Raw genomic sequence first — 24,904 nt, forward strand, 5'->3', positions numbered from 1 at the left:
GAAATAGCTGTTAAATATACTTAGCCTTTGCAGGTGTTACGTAGGAGGCAATAAAATAGAGTAAATGATATGAAGAAATAAAGCTAAACAGAAGAGAAATTATACAACCTGAAAAAATAAGGTTACACTTAACTAAAACAAATGTTGCCACATTTTTTTTTTTTTTTAACTTAACTGCTGGACTAGTGCAACAGTGGCCCAGTTTCACACACACACACACACACCCCTAGGCTTAGCCCAATCTATGAGTCATGCTAGAAGGAAAAATTTAAATACAGAGAATGCCATGGAAATACAGACAAATGTGAAACAGTACCGCATGTATGTAAAAACACCTGTTGAAATGACATTGCTACTGCTATATATACAGGAAATGCCAACTCCATTTTAAAATGCAAAACCTGCTGCAATTCTTTGCAAGTGTAATTAAACTGTATTTTAATATTTGGTTAGAGAACTCATTCCTTGTTTTCTGGAAATGTAGGGATTCTGAGCAATAAACAAACATTCTTAGAATTAAATGGTTTCAGCTGTCATTTTGGATCAATTTTACTTCATTATTGTTCATTCTTTGATATGTTTACCACGACATATATACTGAGTGCTTGCTCTCAGCTCCCTTTTCCAAAGAGATCTTTCACATATATGTACTCTCTTGGTTAAAGAAGGAATTCAATACTTAACAAGTACAAATGTAAGAAGTAACACTCAAGGGGAGTACAGCTATGGCCAAACGTTTTGCACCACCAAAAATTTTAGGATTGAGACATAATTTAAAAAAAAAACAACTATATGAACATAACTTATTACTTATTTTAACATCATATAATCAAAGAAGCTACAAACTAGTATCACAAGTGTCTACCGGAAACTCTTAACAGTAGTAGAATATTTGATGTTCAATTTTAAATTGTCATATTTTTCAATTGTTGTTAGTTAGTTTTTCATGAAGTACTCTTAAGCCATAAATGTTTGCGAGCCTTTTATTATGTGTTTTTCACGTATGAAAAAAAAAAAAACATTTTTGGCACGAATATCATAGTCCACTAACAATACATCCTTCAAATATTGCAACAGGTTGCCAACATTTCTGGAGCAAAATAGGTTTTATGTGATTCGCCAGATAATTTGATCGCAAATAATTATGGCTTTACAGTATATGGGAAAACTATAAGCGGTATGCAACAAAGCACTATTCGGCAGGTTTCATTTGGCTTTATGAATTTGTTGGTTCTATAGGGTGATGCAAAACCTTTTGCCATAGCTGTAAGCTTGGGGATAAGAAAACAGAATCTAATGTGGTCTCTTAATCAGTTATCTAGAATCAAAAGTTAAAATACAAACATCTGAGTGACAGGCCTCCCGTCAGGAGAAAGAAGAGGAGAAAAGGAAATCAATAAGCAGGAAATCAATAAGTTCTTACAAATGTTTCAACTCTGTCTACATGGTATCTCCCAAAGAATGCTTATTGGCACCATTGTTAGTGTGAGTTTAAAAGAGTATTAACTGTTTTTGTAGTTGTTGTTATGTACACATACATATTTCCTGTTACAGCAAAGAGAGTAACATCAAATAACTGCTGCAAAATAGAAGCTCACCACTGGTGAACAAGATACTTACTCAGCTAAGTTCATATTAGACAAGTTGACAGCCTTAACATGTCTTAGGGTAACTGCTAACCAGAGGGTTTTTTTTTTTTTTTTTTTTTGCCATGTTTGTTGTGAGTTTTTAACCCTCATTTCTTTATTAGAAAACAGGAATAAATGCAAACTGTCAACATGACACTGTACAATACCCCCAGTATTCAGCCATGCCACTATTCACACTGTCAACATGACACTGTACAATACCCACAATATTCAGCCATGCCACTGTTCACACTGTCAACATGACACTGTACAATACCCACAGTATTCAGCCATGCCACTATTCACACTGTCAACATGACACTGTACAATACCCACAGTATTCAGCCATGCCACTATTCACACTGTCAACATGACACTGTACAATACCCACAGCATTCAGCCATGCCACTATTCACACTGCCAACATGACACTGTACAATACCCAGTATTCAGCCATGCCACTATTCACACTGTCAACATGACACTGTACAATACCCACAGTATTCAGCCATGCCACTATTCTCTGATATTGTGTGGAATGTCTTCGTGGTGTACCGTATGAAGACTTTTGTTCTTAAACTGACACTGAAGTTCCATAATGCACTGCAATATGAAACAATTCTGAATGAATAAGCTGCAAGGAATCCACACACATCTTGACGTATAAACATTAGCAACAAAGCAGTAAAAGACTGCTCTAGCAGAAAAGGAAAGGCAAGTTCACTGAAAAACGGGAAACAAGTACACTAATCTAATATACTCTTGTGGATACATTTTTTAGTATAGAACATAGGTTATTTAGGACTGAAAGAGTTAACAACCGAAAGAAAAGATAATTCATTTGACTTCCTGTTGCATCTGTGCAGTACTGCAGGTTGTACCAATATCCATCTCTCTGCCAGTCAGCTTCATTGAAATCACTGCTAGAGGCAGCTAGGCCTGTGATTAGTCATGCAGCCGCGGCGAACGTTAGTGTAAGCCTAAGAAAAGCAGCTGATAAGGTAGCATGTATTTATTTGTTTATTTATTTAAATTAATTAATTTATACAGGAATTTAACCCATTGAAACCTAGATCTCATTTACATGGGGGTCCTGTCACCAAACACATATAATAAAACACCACAATATCATGTGTGGTACTGTCTTAATCATTTTAGGAGTCATAAGCAAAGGACATTTCACCTCAACATGTACGGATCCTTAATCAGGATAAAACCATTTACATGAAGTCCTAAACAATTAACAGAGACCAGACTATCAAATTTCATGATAATTCATGGTTAAAAGAGTTAAAGGTTTTTGGAAGGCGATAGGGAAAGGACATTTTACCCAAACAAAATGCGTCTAGTTTAGTAAAGACTGAGTAGAAGTAAATGGTAAATACAAATCACTACAATCAAGGACAAGCAGAATAGCAGTAATCACCAATTTTGACCTGCTAGACATGATCTTCCTATTTCTTAAAAGGAAGCCCAATTTAGGTCTTACCTTTGAAATCAGTTTGTTAATATGATAACTAAATGTAAGATGCTCCTCAATCCATATGCCTAAGTATTTATAATAAGAACTTTCTTTATTATCTCACTTTTCAGTGTAACTATGGTCCAAGATGGATTTTTATACTGCTTTCTATTGAACAGAATAACATACAGTAGTTTGCATCTTAGATACATTACGTAACAATCTATCATGAGACTGTACGATGTCAAATGCAGTCTGCAGATCCCTTTTGCCCTCCTGTATGGAGTGTCCTGCTGAATACAGAACAGAATCATCACCATAGATATGCATGTTAGTATTAGTATCATCCAAGTTAGTTCCTAGATCATTAATACAGAGAGTCAAATACCTTGGTGTTCACCTTTAAAGTTTGCCTACCATATTGCACTGATCCCTGCAATTCTTAGAAGTCTTCAAAACAGCACAAACAATGACATGAAATGTATAGCTGTCTGTAAATAATGGTTTCCCTCTACACTTATATCTGCTTGACAGAAGCAAATGATTAGCTCAGAAGCTAATTATTCTGTACTAAAGTGGGTCAATGTTCTCCTGAGAACAACAGATCATTAGACCTTGCAGTGAAATAGTACAAGCTTTTCTTCCCAAGGCCAAGGAGGAGGGAACAACATCTACCAGGGTGCCCCCAGGGAACATTCCCCACCCCGCTCCCCCAAGCATAGTCTGTTGACAAGGAAAGTAAAGATGTGCCAGGTAAAAGCCTCCTTGAATGAATTGATTTAATGTAAAACATGTACAGATATTATTTGAAATAAATGCTTGTGGTATAAACAGAACAGAGAATGATAGTTTGTGGTGTACGTTTTTACTCCCCTTTATGAGAATGTCCAAATAAACCACGCCTGTCGGGGCTCGTGAATTTCTGGGACGTTCTCATGCGGTGAATAACAACCCTCCCTCTTTCCTGACTTTTAAAACACTGTGACTGTACACTTGCTGACTTTCATGCGATTTGTTTGGCTCTTGTAATGCTGAAATTTGTAATGCTGAAGTCATTGATGGCAAGTTAACTTACTATAGTCTTAAAATTAGTGCTTTCCCTTGGTAACAGCCACAGCTGTGAAAAAGGAATATAAAAGGGGCGGTGTAAATTCCCAGATTCTTGAATTTAAGTTACTGTTGGGCAATCGATTCTTACTTTGATACAACTAAATACTTATCTTAACAACTACGGGGGTGCAGGGCAAGCATCCTAAGAGTATATTTATATGCGCTAAGGACTTTTTTTTTTTTTTTAATACAGACATTATTCAATCACAAAAAAAGAATTTCAACAGGAATTATTTTTTATGTATTTAGCAGACTCCTTTACCAAGGAATAAAAAAAAAAAAAAAAGATTCATTTTGTAGTTGAAATTAAGAAATGTATATGAGGATTCAAAGTTAGGATGCAGGATGTGTGCATGCATTAAGCTTCCAAACACGTGGACCAAGCTCACTCACTACACTAATGTCATGCTTGCCTTACAAATCTAGTCATAAGTGAAATGTTCTTATTCTATCACCCCCAGGAACAGGTATTACAATACAGAATGTCTTAATGGGAATATCCTTAACTGTCAGAGTAAGTAGTATGCACAAGTAATTTCAAATCTTTGCATTGAGTTGTTATATATTGCATTAGTTTTCCACATGGTGACAGTAGCCTAGTGCATAAACTACTCATGGTGTCATAGTGTGGCTATTTAGTCCACTAGCCCTGCAGAGGGGTCTGCACTAATAATTATGCATAGCTGATCCTTGTGTTGAAGCAAAACTGATACAGCAGCAGGAGAGTACAGTATAGTTGTATAGAGGTGTCCACTCCAAGTGTAATTTGTGTCACTGTAAAGCCCCAACTCGAATCTCACACAATAGTGGTGCCAGCTGCAGGTTGTAGCAAACAATTCACACTAAATCTAGAGACAGGCAACTGCTTGAGTTAATTTCCAATTTCTCAGTAATTCCAACCTAAATCCCCTTAGCCTTATTAAAATCCGAACTAGGTTCCAAAGATGTCACCTGCTTGCCCAAGGGACACTAAGAGCATATACGGACACAGAGAAGGTCTTTATCATTTCCCAGTGTAGGTGAAACCACAGCTGGCTAGCTCAAACCAGTGGTTACCTGGGCAGTGCAAATGAATTAAGTTGCTTTTTCTGTCAGCTGTTATCTGTAAACTCTGTGCATACAGTACAATTATATCAAAACATTTAAAAACGTAATAACTGCATTAAACAAATACACATTACATGTAGGCCTACCTTAAATTACATTTACTATTATCATTATTTATTAATCCTGGGAGTCACTTTCATCGCTGTCACTTATCTGCAGTTCATTAACTCAAGCTCCTCCTCATCTTCCATGGCAATGACAGAGACCTGGCGTTTAATAGAGATCTGGTGTTTATTTACAATATTTACAAAAAGACACTCAGGGGCAGAGGTACCCTGCCACACATCTCCCCTCTTGTGCGCAGCACACGCAGCCTCAAAGGTCATCTCCCTTAAAACCCCAAAAGTCTTGCCTATAGTCCTGGGCCAAGAACAGAGGTATCAAGGGGCCCACGGGCGGCAATGTTGCCAGTAGCAATGCTGTCAGCTGAAATGCTGACAGCTCCAATATAAGTTCCTTCAGCCTAGGTGATTCTGGCAGCGATTGGCAGGTTGGCAGTTGTAAGGCTAACAATGGCAATGCTGACAGTAGAAGTGGAGCAAGGTCCTCCTCCATTGGTAATGCTGACAGATGGGGAGAGAGTTCCTCCTCCTGTAGCACCACTGGCAGCAATGCTGTCAGCGGACATGCGGACAGCGGGGAGGCACATTGCAGCAGCAGAAACATGCTGCAATGGGTAACGTTGTCAGCGACCAAGGCTGACTCCTCCAGCTGGGGCAATCCCAACAGTGGCAATGGTGTCCTGGGCAATATCGGCAGCGGCAAAGCCTCCACAGGCGATGGCGATGCAAGCTCGGCAGCCCTAGATGATGCACGCTCGGGCAGTTGATCCTTGGGAGGCAGATTCAGCTCCTCTGGTGGTGGTGGAGGGAATAACAGGTAGTGTCCCTCTTGCAGTCGAGGTGGGAACAACAGGTAGTCTCCCTGCGGGCCGGCAGTAGTTCCCTCCAACAGCTCCGCGGAGAGCCGAGCACATAGCCCACACCAATCTTGGACCTCTGGGCAGTCCTTCCACTGGTTGTGGTTCTCCTTGCCATAGTACTCGGATTAGTACCACTCCGCCTTTATTTTACGACTCAAGTTCCGCCTCTGAATACACCAACCCCTTTCTCACCTGTGGCTGGAGCCTTAATTAATCATTTATTCAATTCACGGTTCCAGTCACATTCCCACATGTTTTTACAAGGAGGATCTGAACTGCCTCCCTATCACCACTATTCCACACGCACCTCCGCCGTGATACATAACTATACAAAATAAATAAAAAATACACCCAAGGGCGGGGGTACCCGTCACAGGGGTACAGAAGTATTTTGAAATGAATCTCTGAATACTGGAACACAACTCAAATGATACTGCCCTGTAATAACGCAATCGATGGTCAAAAATAATTCACACCTAACAGAACTAATATAAACATTTTAAATAAATAAAAGTAATCACACTTTATGAAAACCAAAAGCATTCACACTTAGATGGGGATTTAGGAACCATTGTTCTGTTTGGTGTGGATGGACATGTGCCCTGTATGGAGACACTGTATACGTTCCAAACAGCGCCGCTATGCACGCACTTACACAAAAATAAAAATGCAAATAATGGATAACCCAGCATTTTTAAATACTGGATTATGAGAAAAGGCATGGGTTTGAGCAAGTGCTTGCAAAACATGTTGACAACCTATAAGAATCGATTGAGAAGAACATATTTAATGCCATATCTACACAGATATTACAGTAATGCATTGCACTTTAAAGCCTCTCTCTGCAAATATATTCTTCTGCCAGCTTGCAGATCTTGGCAAGATCTCTCAATGCGCTCTTACATAACTCACTTTAGGGTGACATCTGAACTCTTCAAGAAATTATATATATTATATATACAAAGTAGACCAGGGTCCATTGCAAGTAAAGCAGTTATGCTGTTATCTATTCAGAATCCCCATTTCAATCAGATTCTGGTGGTGCTGAGATGGTTCTGAGCTTTACAGTGCCTACCAAGAATGTTACTCTTGTGCTTATTGCGCTCTGGCAGTCATAAAATATATGTGATTATCAAATCACCAGGCATTAATGACAAGGCGATATTATCCGATTATAAATGGGCAGTCATGTATTGCAGTGTGGTGGAACAATTTGTGCTCCATTGCAACAATGCTGCTTACATTACACTAAAACAAACATATTGCCTCCCCTATGGTATTCTGATCATTTTTTTTACCACCAATGCAAGAAAAACGTTGACTGTTGTAGGTGTTATATGTGTGTAAATATACTTAAATGTGTTCTAATGCAGAGTTGGTACAGAGGTGCAGGGAGAATGACATACAAGCCAATGGGTGTTCACCAGCACTTTAACATGGTAAAACCAAGAGTCTTACTATATATGTTACCCTCTGTGACACTGAGAAAAGGTATTTGAACTGTAAATCTTCCTCCTAACCAGAAAAGGAGATGTGTGAGGCTGGTTGAACGTTTTCACCTTGTTTTATGGACTCAACGGTAGGTGGAAACCAGACGTTGGCCATCTTGGGGAACAAGCGTAGCTGCAAGTACTCTAAACAACTCCACTGCAATCAGATACGGGTCAGGCAGCAAGTGGATAAACCATGGCAATAGGCTGACTGCAAGGAGGAGTTTGGTGGTACAAAGTGGATGCAGTTGTAAGAGTATGGCCCCTTGCACTGGAGGTGATTCTTGGCCAGAGCATTATGTTTGTTATTGTTTTGTGTTGTGTATTGCATAAGATGATTAAGGAGTTGGGAGGTGCCACCACTGAGCTAGCACACTCAGATCACTAACCCCCTGCACATCTGAGCTCAGCACGGATACACCCCCTGGATTACATAGAACGCAGTTTCGTGCACGGAGGATCATGGCTTAGGAGTGTCTTTTGATTGGGACTGCAACCCACTGTATTGGCTTCTCCTATACCACTGCTGGTATAGGGGTGACTGCATTATTTTTGTGTACAGTACTTAAATACGGACATTTCTGGGAAGTACATCTGGTCTGTACATGCACTTTGTATACAAATCATTCTGTCACACACTCCAATATACATTCTTCCATCATGAATATCAGGGTTAGTTTTCAAGACATATTTCTCAGTGTCACAGGATGACTGATTTCCTTGTATATTATTTGTGGAGTGGGCTCTTCTGCTGTGGTACTGTAAATCACCTCAACCATAATAACATTTCCACTGTCACTCAACATTTCCTTCAAATCTCAAAAGTAGCTTTATTTTTCTATATACAGAAGAACATCATACATCTCAAGTACCTACTAGAATGACAACTCTCACCAGTGGTATCCAATTGGAATAAAAACTGTTGTTTAATTTAAATGCTTGGATATAACCTTGCTTGCATTAGTTCTAGTAAGCTGTATGCAGGTAAACCACCTTACTGGAAGTGAATTCACTTCAGTATATGTAAGTCAAGGTCTGGCAGACTATTCTTTCAATAGCTAATCCAAAGGAGAACAAACAACTCTTTCCCCAGCGACCAAAGAACAGCATTAAAATCACCAATCTGAATTAAGTCGCACTGATCCATTGCACGTTCTACGGGAGGCAGTAAGCATTTGTATGTTTAATGGCCAGCCAAAATCCATTCACTTGCTTGCGCTTCAAATGACAACAAACTATGGGAACTGGAAAATCTGAAAACCTAGATCTACAAAACAGGAAAGTGAAGCATGTGCACAAGTGGTTGAGAACTTACAGTGTGAACTGCTCAATAAACTGATACGGCTGAAAAAAAAAAAAAAAAGTGGCAGAGAAAGGGTGTTTTTTTTCTGGTAAACACAGGCAATGGTTATTGAAGAAAATCGCACAAATCAGCTGTTTACAAAAACCTAAGAGCTCCCTTCACATTTGCAAATTGAGTTGAACCTATGCATTTCCCCTATGGTAACAATCATTCAAACAGGCTTCCAATGCTACTTTTAGTAAAGATTCAATATATACATTCAATATATAGATTCAATATAGACCATTTACTGTACATTCTCTCCTGCACATAAGGTACCAGATGAAGGTATACAATTTTATTTTCTTAATATATCTAAGTTGATGTAGATATAGAATAGCCCCTGTAACAGATGTAGTTCCAGTAACAAGGTAATTTAAATAACATTGTAGTATATACCATATCAAATAAGGTTCCGGCTTTCATAGTACTTGGAAATGTTAGATCAGCCATTGCAAATGCGTCATAAATTATAAAATGCTTTTCTCTTGGTAATGCTAGCAAGCTAGCTAGTTAGTCAACAATGAAGCAGGAAGACAAACAAAATCAATATATGAGTGGAATGATTTCTTCAGGGCACATTACTGTTTATTACAGTATTTTGTATTTAATCATTATGGCTCGTTATTTTGCACATAATGACACGGAAGATAAACATTAGGCAGAAACAGTGATAACTTTTTATTCAAACAAAGTTAATATACTTTAAATGTAAAGCCATTCAATATAGAAGCAAAAGAAAAAACTGAAAAAGAAGATTTGTTAACATTTAACACCTGGCTTAAAGTGTTGTTGCATTTGTTGGAATATGTTTAAAAATGCACTGCTCTACATGCATAATCAATCCATCTTACATTAGTGAGAGGAAATCTGTAGTCTGAAAATGTGATTATTATGCTAGCAAAAAAAGAAAAACAACATAGTTGTACAAATTGTATTATTATTTGTGGTAGCAGTATTACTGTAAATAACAGGTGTTGCTCCATTTTGGCAGGGCCATTCCCATTATTTAAAAATGTCCCCTCTTTGTCCCACAGATACTAAGAGACACTAATCTGCAGTGGCGGCTTGTCAGAAGAGGCTACGGAGGGTAAGCCTAAAAAAATAAAATAAAATTACTTCACGCCATGCTTTCCAAGGTCTACTGTATTGCTACTGGCTAATGCACCCTGTGATCACCCTGTCTGTCAAGTTTTAATGTATTTGTATTGGCTACAAGGTGCAAGTTTGCAGCTAGCATCTGCCACTCATTACTTAGATTTAATCTTGATGTATCTGTTGCCAGGTGGGTTATGGGTCACGTGTGGCTACCCGCTCAAGTTCTGATTTCCACACAATATGTTGTAGATTTATTTATTTTTTTTATTTATATGCCATTTTCCTCGATTGCAATTGAGGAAAAAAATAAGAATAAAAAACAACAATAAAGGTCATCCAAAACCTAAAATGGACCTTCTTCAACAGGGAGGAACAAAACAAAATGGCCTTTTTAATTGCTCATGGTACGAAAAAACGAAATGGTTGACTGCGAGTATCTGCCGTTTGGTTTTTCAAACCGGCTCTTCATCTTCCCAGTGGATATCTGTGAGCTACAGTGATTTAAAAAATCTACCACAGGCTGTAAAAATACTTTTTCTACAAATGACATCACTCAAGATTCATCAATCAGGTAAGTCCAGGATTTTTTTGTTATATGTTGTTGCTTGCCTTCTGTGCTGCTTAAACTATATGACTGCATTACATTTATTAAATTCCGAAGTACCTTTGGAAACGTGCAACGTTTTATTGCTTTTATATTAAAAGATACATAATCTTTTACAAGATTAAAAAACATTTTATTTAAAAAGAAAAGCATGGTAAACAGTGCAGTAAACTTTTTATTATTCAAGATTTGTAATTACACAAAAATTCTGTGAATGGTGTCATGATTATTAGACTAGAATGTTCATTCCCAGAGGTTCCAAAGTTCCCAGTTTGAAGGTAGATGAAATGGAAGCCGTATTAGTCCAGAGATGATAGACAAAGAGAAGGAGATGTGTGGACTAACTAATAATTATTCACAAGCTTTCAAGACCTCAAAAGGTCTCTTGTTCGGGTGGAATTAGGAAAAGATTTTTTTTTCACATCTCCTTCTCTTTGTCTACCAGTTTGAAGGTAAACTCTTGTTCCTTTTGTTTCCAAGCAACATTTGTTCCATACCACAGATTGATCACACTGACTGTGATGTCTTCAGCAGTGTGATCATCACTGCTGAAGTGATGGCCTACTGGAAATGCATTGGTGTTAATACAAATGCTTCTGAAGTGTTCTACAAACTGGGCTGCTAAAAACCTTTTACTTTCCCAAATAAACAATTTGTTGCATTTCTTGCAGATAATGCCACAGACTATTCCTTTACAGGTGCATGTAAAATGTTGAATGAAGATTTAATGCCTCTGTTTAAGAATTATGCCTTAAAATCTCTGTTTAAGAATTAATGTGTATACAGGTATTACATTGTGGTCTTTTACATGGATTTGTGCCTTTCAAAGGTTCCCCAGAAGTACCAATAGCACAGTGCACCACATATTCTGTTATATTCGTGTCTCTTCTATATTAAATCAAGAGGGGATTCTTGCACAATTTTCTTTATCTTTCTCTTGTTGGGGTGATACGTGAGGACCAAAGGGATTACATCATCTGTGCATTGTATATTTTTACTATATAAAGCATTTTCTCTATTTATATTTGAAATGCAGGATTTAGCTTTAGTAATGATCTTGTCCGGAAAGCCACAATTTATATATAGCCTCCCCACTTATCAATCAATACATCAATCAATCTTTATTTTATATAGCACCTTTCATAGTGGAACACTATCACAAAGTGTTTTACAAGATGCAGTAAATACAAGATAATCCATAATACTTCAAATACAGAAATGTATAATACATGATGCAGTGGGAAAATAAATTGCTATTAGTTCAAAAAAAAAAAAAAAATGTATGAAAGTCCGAAGCTGCTATTGCTAAGCCATCATGTTTGGTTTGCACAACATTGAAACCCCATTCCCCTCATTCACCAATACAAAGAAGCCTTTGATATTCATGGATGTGCTCCTGTATATTGCTACATTCTTGTCTGTTCAATCTGCTCTCTCATCTCTCTACAGCCTTCAATGCCAAATGACCCAGTTAATAGCAAAGGCTCCACTGAGTGTGGAGGTCACAGTGATTTCATACACCCGAATGCATATACATTCAATTTGGTAAAAAAAAGAACCCCCCCCCCCCCCCCCCCCCCCCCCCCCCCCCCCCCCCCCCCCCCCACACACTTAATAAGGCTGCTACAAAATGGCTTGACAATATACTTTTGATGGTGGATTTCAGACTGCAACTACATTTAGTCTGTTAATTTTTCTATCTTTTCAATCTTTGCGATAAACATATGCTTTGCATAAATTAAGTTATATGTTAATATTCACCATATGTTGAAAAAATACATTTCAATGGATGCAAATGGCTAATGGATACATCTGAATAAAAATTCTACCTGTGCCTGAAATGACTAGTGGCATAAACCAATCACCAAGGATATTTACAGCCAGTGCTTGAATGATCTGGATAAAGCCTGGAAAGTCCATCAAGTCACTCCAATTCAGTAAGTTTACAAGCCGTTTTATATGGAAATAAATACATTTTGATTGCATGCTCAAAATCACAAGCACTGCATTGAATTGTCTTCACGGATTCAGAATTTTAACATCTGCAGCAGCTGTTAAGTAGAAATGAACCATCAATAATTCAGTAGCCTGAGCAGTTAATCAGCTCTTTCCATAAGTTAGCCAGTGTCGTAATCAACATGTTAACAGTTCAAAAACAAGGCACTAAACAGCAGTCGTTCAATGGCAGAACTATTTGGAAAATGTTGCCAAAAGTAGCTCAATGCCAGGTTCTACAAGACTCCAGTTTAGTAGCTAATTTCTGGATACAACTTTTCTAACTAGGCTTCTTATATTATCATCGTTCATACTACATGACAATGAAGGGGCTGTATGGGGCAGGATGACGAGGAATGATTGATCAGTAATGATATGGAATCATACTCCCTCATATTAAAAACAAACATGCACAGTAACATGTGATTTATTAATATATGCCTGCAAGAGCTGGTATACTCCATTCTTGGCACCTCTATGTACCCTGCTACCTACTCAGTTGCTCTCACAGTAATCCTGTGAACCAACTTTGCAGTTAATTAGAAAGTTAGTAAAAACCTAATCAAAACTATTGCATATATTTTGGACATAAAAAGATACTTGCAACCAAGACTCACAATTATTAATTTACCTCTTTTTTATGAATGCACTGAATACTAGCTTTTTCATTTATAATTACAGATGTATATATAAGATTTCAGTAATCATTGTAAATCAATATCTATCTATCTTTAAGTATTTAAGTGTTAAGCCCCCAATTAATATTCTGCCTTGAAGGGAAAACAACTGTCTTTAGTGGCCAATTATCTACAGTATAGCCAACCAAGGATTATTTTTGTAAAATGAAAAAAGGACAAATACAATTATTACCATAGTTTTACAACAGGGAGGATTTTCTAAATGAGAAATTATTCACACTCAACCTGCTTATGGGGCCCCATGATATTTCGAAACTGACGGTCCTATCCAGAAAATCCACAAAATGGTTCAGAGAGTTTACGATACACAGATGATCTTTATAAATGTTTCACTGTATATTTACCCTGTTGTTTTAAATTGCAAGATGTCAGCAGGGATATTTCAACATATGGAAAAATGGGGGAAAAAAATGACATCAGAACACCAACATAGATTAACAAACTAAACATATATTAGGTTAACATGTTAGAAGTTTATTTTTAAGCCAGCTCTTCAACTAGACTGCTTTCTAAAATTCAAGAAATGCTGTAGTTATTTTTATATTACACTTTTTTTTTTTTTTTTTTAAGAATGTGCTTTTATTTTAATGTGTCAGCTAGTAAATACAAGCAGCCAAGAACAAGAACAGGCCAAGAACAAAAAAAAACAAAAAATGACCGCAATCCATTTGCTCACAGACATATAGATAATAGAACATGTTCACCAGCTGGGGACACGTGTGTCTGCAGAAGGCTTACTGTAGAAAAGAATCAGTAGTAGTGACATACAGCTGACTTACATTTTCGTCACATCAGGAAATAGCTTAAAACACCATCATCTTAACAAATAAAGCCTATTGTTTTAAATCAATCTTACTGGCATGCTTTACCTACAGTATGGACTTAGTTTGCACTAGCAAGTGTAGAAATGATTTCAACATATACACCAATACACTGTACAGGGTAGTTTAAATGAAACATACAAACATATGTAATGCACATTATGCAGCAGCACAAAGAAAATTATGTTTAAAAAAAATAAGTTTTTCTGTAATGCTTTAATAACATCAACAGAAGAAGAATTTCTCTTTGAAGAATGTATCTTTGGAGTGGATATTTCCTCTAAAATGTCCTCTCGTAATGCCCCCTGTTCTCAACCATGACAAGTCCTTGGCTGCCCATACAAGGCCTGATGATAAAAGGAAGAGGTTGCAAGTCACTGAAACAATCCAGAACAAAAATATCTCTTTTCAATACTACATTACCAGTGACAGTCATTAGATAAGATCTGTTACTCTAGCTGTAGAAAACTCATGTTCATGGCTCTTCAACCCACTATCAAGCACCACCAACGCAATTTCAAAACACCATTTCAGATTTCATTTATTTATTTTATTATTTTTTTTGTTTTGTTTATAAAAATGGCTTTCCAATCTGGAAAACTCATTTGCATGTGGAAAGGGGTGTTTAAAACCACAGAGCAATGCCACTTTTCCTCACTACAGCTTGAACAAAAGCAGTTTCAGCAGCTGCCAGCCCGAGGCATGTCTACAGCTGGTCCAAGCCAAGGTTACAAGGAGGCAGTGTGGTCCAGTGGTTAAAGTCCAGGGCTTGTAACCAGAAAGTAACCGGTTCAAATCCCATCTGGATTTGAATGTTATATCCCTGCATATAATCTGTAATAGAACTTTGAGAGAATATAACTGTACAAACTATAATTTTTTACTGACAAACACCAGTAAATGAACTGAGAAAATCAAAGAATACAGCTGTGTACCAAACAACTGAAAATGTGCTCTCTCTATACAAAAGAAACTTGCAGTCACATGCCCTCAATAAGGCAGCCCGTATTAGATCAGATGTCAACGTCTTCCTCGGAATCCAATTTTATAAATATATTTTATTCAAAATGCACATTCTTTATAACTGCCTTCTTAATCTACCTAAATCGTGATTTCATAGAATAACTTGTGATTTCAACTGTATAACTTGGCAAAGCTTTGCCTTACACTTCCAACCAATTCAGTGGATAGAGTTGTGCAGTCTCAATGTATGGGTAAGTCCACACCAGACAGAGAATGTCGGTAGTAATTGCTGGGGCATGATGCATGCTTGCCTTTAACAAATGACAGCACTCTGTTTTAGTAAGGAAGCAAGTAACACTATTTTAGACTTTTATAGTGTTCTGAAATATTGTCTACTTAGGTTTATTTAATGTTTAAACAGGTCCACAAAATCCTAATTTTATTCCATAACCTACCCGCTAAAAATACGTGAACTTACCATGATTTAAGCAGACCCTTGGTAATATATAATTAGTCAATACCTAAAAAATGTAATTATATACAGAAGACAGCTTCCCATATCCAGCCAAACCACTTGCGTTGGACTTCTTTTGAGGTTTCCCATCCAGGAATGGACCACATTTAACTCTTCACAGTCTATTACCTGACAAGATCAGCACTGTGCTAGAAAACAAGCAGCTCAAGGGCAGCATTGTGAATGGGAGTAGTGAATACAATTGCAGTAAGGGCTGCAAATGAATAATTATCAAACCAGACATATTAGGCCAGTGTAGTAGAATATTTCTGCCTAACTAGCTATGTTCATTTGCATTTGTGCAGCTTCTCTGAGGAATTATTACAGTAGCCATAACAATTACAATGCTTTACAAAATGTACCCAGCTGACACCCAAACAGATTTTTGTACACACAAACTAACAATGTACTTTACTAATGAAGTGAAGAGATTATGACAGTTATTCTAAAGCCCTCATTTTATTTCATCTTTTTATCAGAAGCAGATTGATATCAGTATCGACTATAGTCAGTATTGACTATAATCAACGGCATTAGTAGCAGTGTTGGGTTTAAAAAAAAAAAGAAGACAATTTTAGCATTACAATAATGAATGGAAATGAAGTACAGTATTATAACTAGCCATTAAAAGGGCATTAGACATATTTTGATAGCTTGATGGGGTTATTATGACTCAATTATTAAATTGATCACTTGGCCCCTGCTGCAAAAATTTCAACGTACCCCATGAAGAGCCCCCGTAGCTGCTCCTGACCCGCGAGTGAGAGGCCTTCTCTACTCTGACACCACAGTTCCTTGACCATCTGCTCTGCCATCCCATTGCCACCAAATCCTAGTCAGCAGCCACAAAAGTTCTACCATTGCGACGAGAGTCCCTGTCCGAACCAGCCTTGGACTGGCAGTGGTGGTCATTGGGTGGTGGTGTGGTTAGCCCTGGAGTCTGGGAGGCCATCGCACTGTCCCGTAGTTTCCTTCCCCCGGCAATGTTTGTAGGTAAGGCATCCTAGTATCACCCCTGTCCCGTCTCCTGTTTCCCTTCTGCCATGACAGGGGCCTGCCGGCTGTGGTTCCCTGACAGACCTTGGACTCCTCCCCTCTTGACCCATCCTGCAGTGAGACACAGTCACTGTCTGTGGTCATAATGCTGCTACCCAGATCCAGCATAGCCCCCACCTTGCTGAGCAGGTCGACAATGCAGCAGTCATGGATGTCCGCTAACCAGAGCTCATGCTGCACTGTCCGGCCACTTGAGCTGAACCTTCAAGGTTCTTCGGCCATGAATGGGGGACAGCTGCCCGGTTACTGTTCTTATCTGGACCCAGGTCGGCTGCCATGTCGCTGGATCACCGCCAGTGGTGGGGAAGCAGGCCGGGACACACCAGGCTAATGGTAGAGCCAGTATCAACCAGGGTTTAGCAGGTAGGCCTTTCGTGCTAGGTAAAGCATGTCTGCAGCAAGCACACCAAGCTTTTCTCCAGCTACTCACCGTCGGCTGGCAAGTCTTTCTCAGAGTCCATCCTCTGACTCTACAATGCCAAACTGGCAACCGACTGCTACAGCAAGTGCCTGAAAGTCATTTTGCTGTCCTCAAAATCTAGCAGTATTTGAAGAGCTGGTCCTTCTAAAGTCCTTGCTAAGTGTGCAGCTTTCATTTCTTCAAGCCAGCTATTCACCATTTTAAACCCCGTAGGGCTCTGCTCGTCCCTTATGGCTGCTGGGCTGCCTCTTTGCTGGCTCGGGGCTACTGTGGCGGGACCCTGGCATGGTTCTCTACTCGTCCCCTATGACGGCTGGGCTGCTTTCCAGTCAGCTTTGGGCTGCTGGAGCAGGCTCCAGGCATGGGTTCTGCTCGTCTACAGCTGCTGGGCTGCTGGAGTGGGTTCCCTGGTACTGCCCCGCTCGCCCCCAGGCATATGCAAAGCTGTCACTCACCCAACAACTGCTCCAGTCCAGGGTCGGTGTTTGTTTTCAGCAAGGCTTGGTTGCCTCTGGCTCCCAGGTTAGCTCCCCCAAAGGCCAGCTAAGACATCAGGTTCTGCCGCCAGGTCCTGGACTGCCCCCTTTTCATGGTAAGCACAATGTCCTTGGCATCTTGCATCCCATTGCTAACACCAGTGTAGCAATCTTTACAAAGATGCCACATCTAGGTCAATGAAGAGGCAAGGACAAAATGGAACTGCTCTTTTAATCCTTTTTATTGAGTCGCAAAAGGGTAGATAATCTCACCCTTACAGCCACAAGCAATGCAGCAACATAAGGGAAGAGCACACACAACTAGTAAGATTGGAAAGAGCATAGCCCACCACAGGAACACAAGTAACTACCTATGGTGACTAACATAAAGCAACAATTTACAAACACCAAACCAACATAGAACAAACTTACACAACAGCAAGGCACAACGGCACATTAAAAGCAATTAAAGAGCATTACAAAACCCCAATAACCCCCCTGCAAATAGTACCTCCCGCTTCCCAACATCCTTTGTGACAAGTCTTTACATGTGGACTTGGCTCGTTGGCTGCTGGTAACACAGTGCTGCAGCGAGCGTACAGTCCGACTCGCTACAATACACTGCAATATGGAACAGCAATCACTCACCTTTGTAGGTAACTCCAAGTTAAAGGCACTTTGACATCTCGATGACAAGGTCTCTAATGGAAACAGAGTGTACAGCTGGGCTACATGCGTCAACTTTTAGGAGATTATTGTTTTTATTCCTAAAACGTAACATGAGGTGGACCAGAGGAAAAGAAAGAACAGCTAATACAAGTATGCAACCGAAACTCTGTACAGTATATACAAAATAATAAAAACACACACTACATTGAGCTAATGTTTTATTTTATTAATAATAATTGAGTTGCAATTAGAAACAACTTGACATATCAACCTGTCTCATGAACTTCAGTGTCTACTTCAAGATGTTTCACGTATTTCATCACTGGATCAATATGGCTAACATAGAAATGGTCAATCTGATAAAACAAACTTGTCCAACTCTTCGTAGCCTGTGAATGTTACTTTCTGCTTTGAAAATTAAAATAGCACCCCTTCTTGGGAATTTTTCTCCCTCGTTTCATTAGCTGGAATTCCTTGTTTTACACGATAAACCTAGGATTACTAGTTTGTATAATCACAAGAGCGTTTGTAGACAATGAAGGATGACTTTCCTTTTTAGCAATGAAACACTGTACCGTGTGCGTGGATTCCTTTAGCAACTGAGCTCTGCTTTAACCAGAGAAAAAACAAAAGCTTCAACTATTTATTGAGAATAAAACTGTGTCTTATTTGTTAATTGCAATCCTATTAGCAAGTGTGGTACAGATTGTTCAACTGCAGAATGTCTGTTTCTTTATTAATCTGCTAATCTAATGGCACTCCACACACACCCACACACACACCCAGATTTAAAAAAAAAAAATAAAAATACATAAATAAATAAAACAATATGGAAGAAATGTAATGACAAAAATCTGAAGCTTGACTGATGAAATATTTCATACTGTAGATACCTGCCAGAAGATATCGTTCATAGATACCCATCAGAAGTTTGCCTTGGCTTCAATCTATGGAGTTGCTTTTGGAAAATGAACCTGCCACTTGCCGACAATGCCTTACTTTGTTTCTGCTTCAAGTCAGAACAAGCTGGGTATCAAATGTTATGCAGCTCAAACAAACAAACAAACCAATGGTCTGTATATTTCTGCTGTGATCCTTGGTATATATATATATATATATATATATATATATATATATATATATATATATATATATATATATATATATATATATATATATATATATATATATATATATATATATATATATATATATATATATATAGATAGATAGATAGATAGATAGATAGATATAAAATTTAGACTTGGATGTGGTTTCTGCCAACTGCATATATTCATTTTCAATCAATACCCCGGTTAGTGCAAAACTGCTGAGACCGCAATGATAGTGGCTAAATATTTAATTATCCACATTCCAAAAATAAAAAGTGCTGTCTTGTTTAATCAATCACTAGTTTTGTTACAGGAGGAATTATAATGTTTTAGGCATTGGAGGCCATTATGTTCATGTTTTCTTCAATATTTCTTTTTCATTTTTAAGTTTAAGATGGGTATCCAGATAGTGTGAAGTGATCCAATCTGAGCTGCCATCTATTTAGCACCTTGTAAATTATGCTTTGGATTCAGTGGATGTTTCTTTGTAAATGTAACTAAACTAAAGCATGTTAGCAAAATTATTTCTGTAAAACAGTATCAACGGAACACTATACATTGTATCCATTATAATTATGGATCTTTTTATTGGATATGAAAGCTAATGGATAGCTGTCCAGAGGGCATTATCTCCTGTATCCAACAGCATTTTTTAGAGCTTGCTCCGAGTGGCTGAAACCAAGACAGATGCAGGGACCTTATCTTTACAATAACAAGGCCGGGATAAATTAGAACCCTTAACTCACTTACCTTTAGGATGCCAGGGATCTGTAAACTCGTACTTTCCCATGCCAATCGTCCTTAGCATCTGCAACCCATTTGTGTTGTCCTGATTGGCTGGAGGGTTGGGAGGAGGCTGGGGAGGTTGAGGGGCAGTTTGCCCATTGGTCACTGGTGCGCTACTGGGCAGAGCAGTGGCAGGCAGAGGAGGAGGCTGCAGCATAGGGCGAGTCATGTGACCATTCCCTACTACAGTGTGAACAGGGTGGGTCACCTGACAAACCCCGGTCAAAGGGGACATGGTGATTGGTGGCTGACTGTTCGTGTAAAGAGACTGACTTTGCCTGTTCATGACCATGTTAGTGAGAGGCTGTGACGGTTGCTGTGGGAGCTGATAATGTGCTGTCATTAGTGGGTGTTGTGGTAGGACTGGAGTTTGCATAGTGGGCGTAACTCCCATTACAGGTGCCTGGACATTCACTGCTTGGCTATAGGCCGGAAGCTGTGGCATTCCATACGCGTGGGCTAAAAGGCTTGCCTGGCTGACTGCTGCTACTGGTGGAACCCACGGAGAGGAACCTGACAACAGAAAAAAAATAGCATGCATTATGAGAATTATATTGTGGTTGGAAAAGAGCACACATGCTGCGATGAATGGAAAATTAAATTTAAAAACTTAAAACTTAAAAATTAAAAACTGGTAACTGATTTAATGTAGGTTTATCAGTGTAAACTGTTGAGTTGTTACAACATTGCTTTTCATGCTGGGATTTTCTAGTTTTGTTCTAAAATGCAGTTTTGGATGAAGCTCCTATAGACTCCTAATATAGCAACTTGGGTTTCTGAAATACTTTAAAATCAACAACTGTTAACAGTGTGTCCAGTAATTGTTTCTTTCATTTTATTTGTAACATTACTTATTGGAGTGGTTGCACATTAAAAGGCACTACAGCATAAAAGCTCATATTGTATTGTACATCTCTAACATTATAAAAAAAAAAAAAAAGACATGATACAAATCTGCACCGGTTTTTGTGTTACTTCTTTTCATTTTCTTATTTTGTGTTACAGTGTGTGACTAATGTTTGGTACAGATTTTAAGGCTGAATGCACTGTCATTAGTATGCAATATTTTGCACAGAACAATGCTCCTCCAGCAACAGTGTGCTGACTATTTGTTCCCACTTTGTTAACTTGAGCAGAATGCCACAGGAAGGGCCATATCCTGTGTAACACAATACAAACTAGTCCCACTGCATTTTGCATTCAAGCAGAAAAAAAAAATCTGCACATCAGGAACCCATGAGACCCAAGGGAAGGATTGGTTTCTGAATAAAACCACTAACGTGTGAAAAATGAAAAGCAGCAGCTATTAAACATTGTAACTAAAAACAGCAAGTATCAGAACTTAGCAGCATGAATAAAATGTCACGTGCTATCATGATCATTACAGCAAAACTAATGTTTAAGACACATCTGTACAAAATAAAGTACTGTTGGATTCAACAAAAACAGGAGACATATGGAAATGTGTGAAAAGCAACACTATTGTTCTCTACTTCCAGCAAACATTTTTATAGAGCAAAAAACTAAAAATAAAAGATACAGTAGATTAACTAGTTCAAAATGTGCATACCCGTGCCTTCATTCTCCCTTATCTGTTTTGTTGGAGGTTCATCTGTTTCCCAGGGTGTGGTCTGGTTAATGGGGCTTTGTCCCCACCTCACATTTGGAGTAAGAATCTGCCCTTGTGACTGGTTTTCACCTGGCGACATACCAGAAATCTGGAGGGGGGTGGGGGGTGGGGGGACAAAAAAAATAAAAAATACGGTCAGATACGGTCAAGGAATCCATGATCCATATAATGAACACTTCAATAATTAATTAAAATCTGCCACATAGGTCAATTAAGTCAGACTCTGTAGGTGAAAAAAACAAAACCACCACCACCACCACCATTACAACACAGCCTATAAGGGGATGCGTTATTGATGGTTCTGTAAACCTCTTAAACATGTGACTAATGAAGCAGGAACAGCTGTAGTCTGAATGTACCTCAGATTCAGTAGCACCTATGCACAAGTGTCTGGCAATGAAGAAAAACGTAAGCAGTGAATAAACAGTATAAAAGTACATTTCTGTAAAAAACAAATAAATAAACAAACAAATAATTTCCATTCCTGAATAAGTTTACTATTACAAAAAGGGGGCTAGTTGGTGCAATGCCTTACTGAATTCAGTCAACTTAAGTGGGTCAGTAATCAACATCACGGTAAGTGCTACACTGTCTGGTAAAATTAGCACTGGGTACTTTTTTTTTCTTAGGCAAAAAGAGAGGCCAATGTTTCAATGGGCATGAAGAAAACCCTTAAAATCCTTCAGGGCCGGCTTGAGGCACTCTCACAGGCAATGTGTGGAAGCTCAGATTGAAGTTGTTTACATGTGCGTTCTAAATCTGGCTGTAGGCAGTCAGACGTTCCGAAGCTTAATATTAACAGCAGTGGTTGAGCTAAAATTGACTGTTCTATGCTTGGGCCGTGTGCTGTGTGCTGTGAAGGCCCTGGAATAACAAAACAAAAAGTGAAAAAAAGGAGTTTATCGTAATTCAGCATGCTACACACATGGCACTAAAGCCATTTTTGTGGCTGTTAAATATTTTCTGGAAGGTGATCTAATCCAGTTAGTAAAGCACTTTCTTTCCCAGGTGTGCTATCAACATACTGTAGCAGTGGCTTTTCTGGGACTCAACAGAAACTAGGCTAAACCCAGGAGGCAAAGGTACTGGAAAGTAAACACCTTGCTGCCTTTACTGGTATATGCTTTCTCTTAGGATAATTACCACAGCATTGTAAAAACAGAACAGAACAGCACCAAATCAGTCAAACAGAAACACAGAATGCTGCAAAGTAATGGAAATCATAATCAAAATAACCCAGCTTTAACATGCGTGTAGAGCGGCAGGTCCAGCATTTCAATAAATGGAAAATGCAGAGACAAATTGTTAGCAAAACAATGGGTAACAAGCCAGGTGCCGTGTCAGTGTAAATAAAGAATGCCCAGGCTTAACCTAGCCCCTGGCTGAAAGGCTTGACTCTCCACCTATGCTATTTTAACCACAACGAAATAATACCCAAATATCTGGCTTACTTAGCTGTACCAGCACAGCACACCAAAATCATCCTTTGTCTCTATCCACAACTTAAAAAACCTACAGTGCATGCAGCTAGATTTTTTCAGAGTGTTTTACCGTATCAGGGAATCCACCATAATTGGAATAACAATTTGTTTTTAGGGATAACCAAGTTAGGTTGCAACTATACAGGGTGATTTCCTAGTGCTGTAAAATGTTCTAATAAAATGAAATGGTGGCTTATCCCAGAGATGTATCATTATATCAAATCAACCCTAAGTGGAATAAAGTCCCAAGTGTTCTAAGCGTTGCATTTACATCATCATACCAGATGTATATTAGCATCACAGTAGCAACTTGCTATATCCAAACATACTGTAGCTTGTCTGGGCAGATAGCCTGATCTCAGCACTAGGATAGTCTAATCTTTGAGTTTTTTGTAGAACACAATAATCCCCCTAATTCGATTCCGAATTACTTTCCAAATGTAAAGTTATCCCCTACTGAAAGGAAGCTTCCCAGTGCTGATATGCTAGTTATGTTTATATCAGTGGCTCCACCCACCTTGTGGATGAAGTAGGGGGAAGGACTTGGGTAAAAGTGAAGCTAAACCTCACTTTTCTCCTCCATTTTCTTTAAAGAAATCAAGACAGCTACAGTACAGTAAAACAGAACATTTGTATAATGGAGCTGTGTAAGGGAGTCTGCCTTTTTAATGAACGAGACAAGCTGATGTTCAACCAGCACAATGCGTTGATTTAAGCATAATTTTCTCAATGCAACATCTCCTTTCGAGGCTACAACAGCACTGTTTCAGCAATTCCATTGTGAGGGTTACTGAGGTACAAACAATACTGTACCACACCAACTCTAATTGAGAATGCTATTTTATGAGCAATTCTTTAATATTATTTTGACATTTTAAAATACAAATTATTTATTTGGATATTATAAAGACACTGTATTGTAGTAAAAACAGTACAAATGTTATTTTTCTTCTTTACTTTTGACCTGAATGCATTTTTATTTTTTCTCGCATGAAACAGATGTGAGCTACACACTTATACAGTAGCTTCTTCACGTTTAACCTCCCAAGCCTGCATCCGTAAGGGAACCAACAGGTCCCACATTATCCCGATTCCACAAATTTTATGTGACCAATTTTATATTTGTATGTATTTGAAATTCAGAATGTAAAGTATCCCTAAAGAAAGAAAGAAACATGTCAGTCTGTGCAAATTCTGCCATATCCAGAAAATCTTGTCTTCTAGGACCAGCCTTGGTCTACTAAGAATGTTGGCTATTTCTGTTCAGTACACTCCTGGGACTCTTCCCATAAAGACAGCTGCACTAACTTGATGAGCCCCAAGAGTGGAAGGAGAGCATCACTGCTGTTTGTTTGCACCAATGTCATTTGTGTTCATATAACTGCATTTCATGAAAGAAAGGTCTTAAAAGGTCAGTCCTGTTGGGACACATTTTCAAGGGCTGCATTTAACATTTGGAATCACATACAAAATCCAAATGCTTCTTGAAAAAGACACTCGTTATGATAATTGAAAATAT

The 24,904-nt window shown here is 38.5% G+C and overlaps 1 protein-coding gene across 3 annotated transcripts in view; it reads right to left on the minus strand.

The window, feature by feature from the left end:
• Positions 1-24,904, minus strand: part of LOC121317438 (kelch-like protein 29) — a 147,202-nt gene that overhangs the window by 31,888 nt on the left and 90,410 nt on the right. For all 3 annotated transcript variants that reach the window (XM_041253372.1, XM_041253370.1, XM_041253371.1), the window contains 2 exons: positions 21,845-21,992; positions 20,239-20,787 (listed from right to left, as the gene is read on the minus strand). In XM_041253372.1, the coding sequence (XP_041109306.1) occupies positions 20,239-20,787; positions 21,845-21,983 (688 nt within the window). In that variant the 5' untranslated portion in view covers positions 21,984-21,992. The remainder of the gene's footprint in view (positions 1-20,238; positions 20,788-21,844; positions 21,993-24,904) is intronic.

This window comes from Polyodon spathula, chromosome 6 (genome assembly GCF_017654505.1).
Source record: "Polyodon spathula isolate WHYD16114869_AA chromosome 6, ASM1765450v1, whole genome shotgun sequence".
Classification (NCBI taxonomy): Eukaryota; Metazoa; Chordata; class Actinopteri; order Acipenseriformes; family Polyodontidae; genus Polyodon; species Polyodon spathula.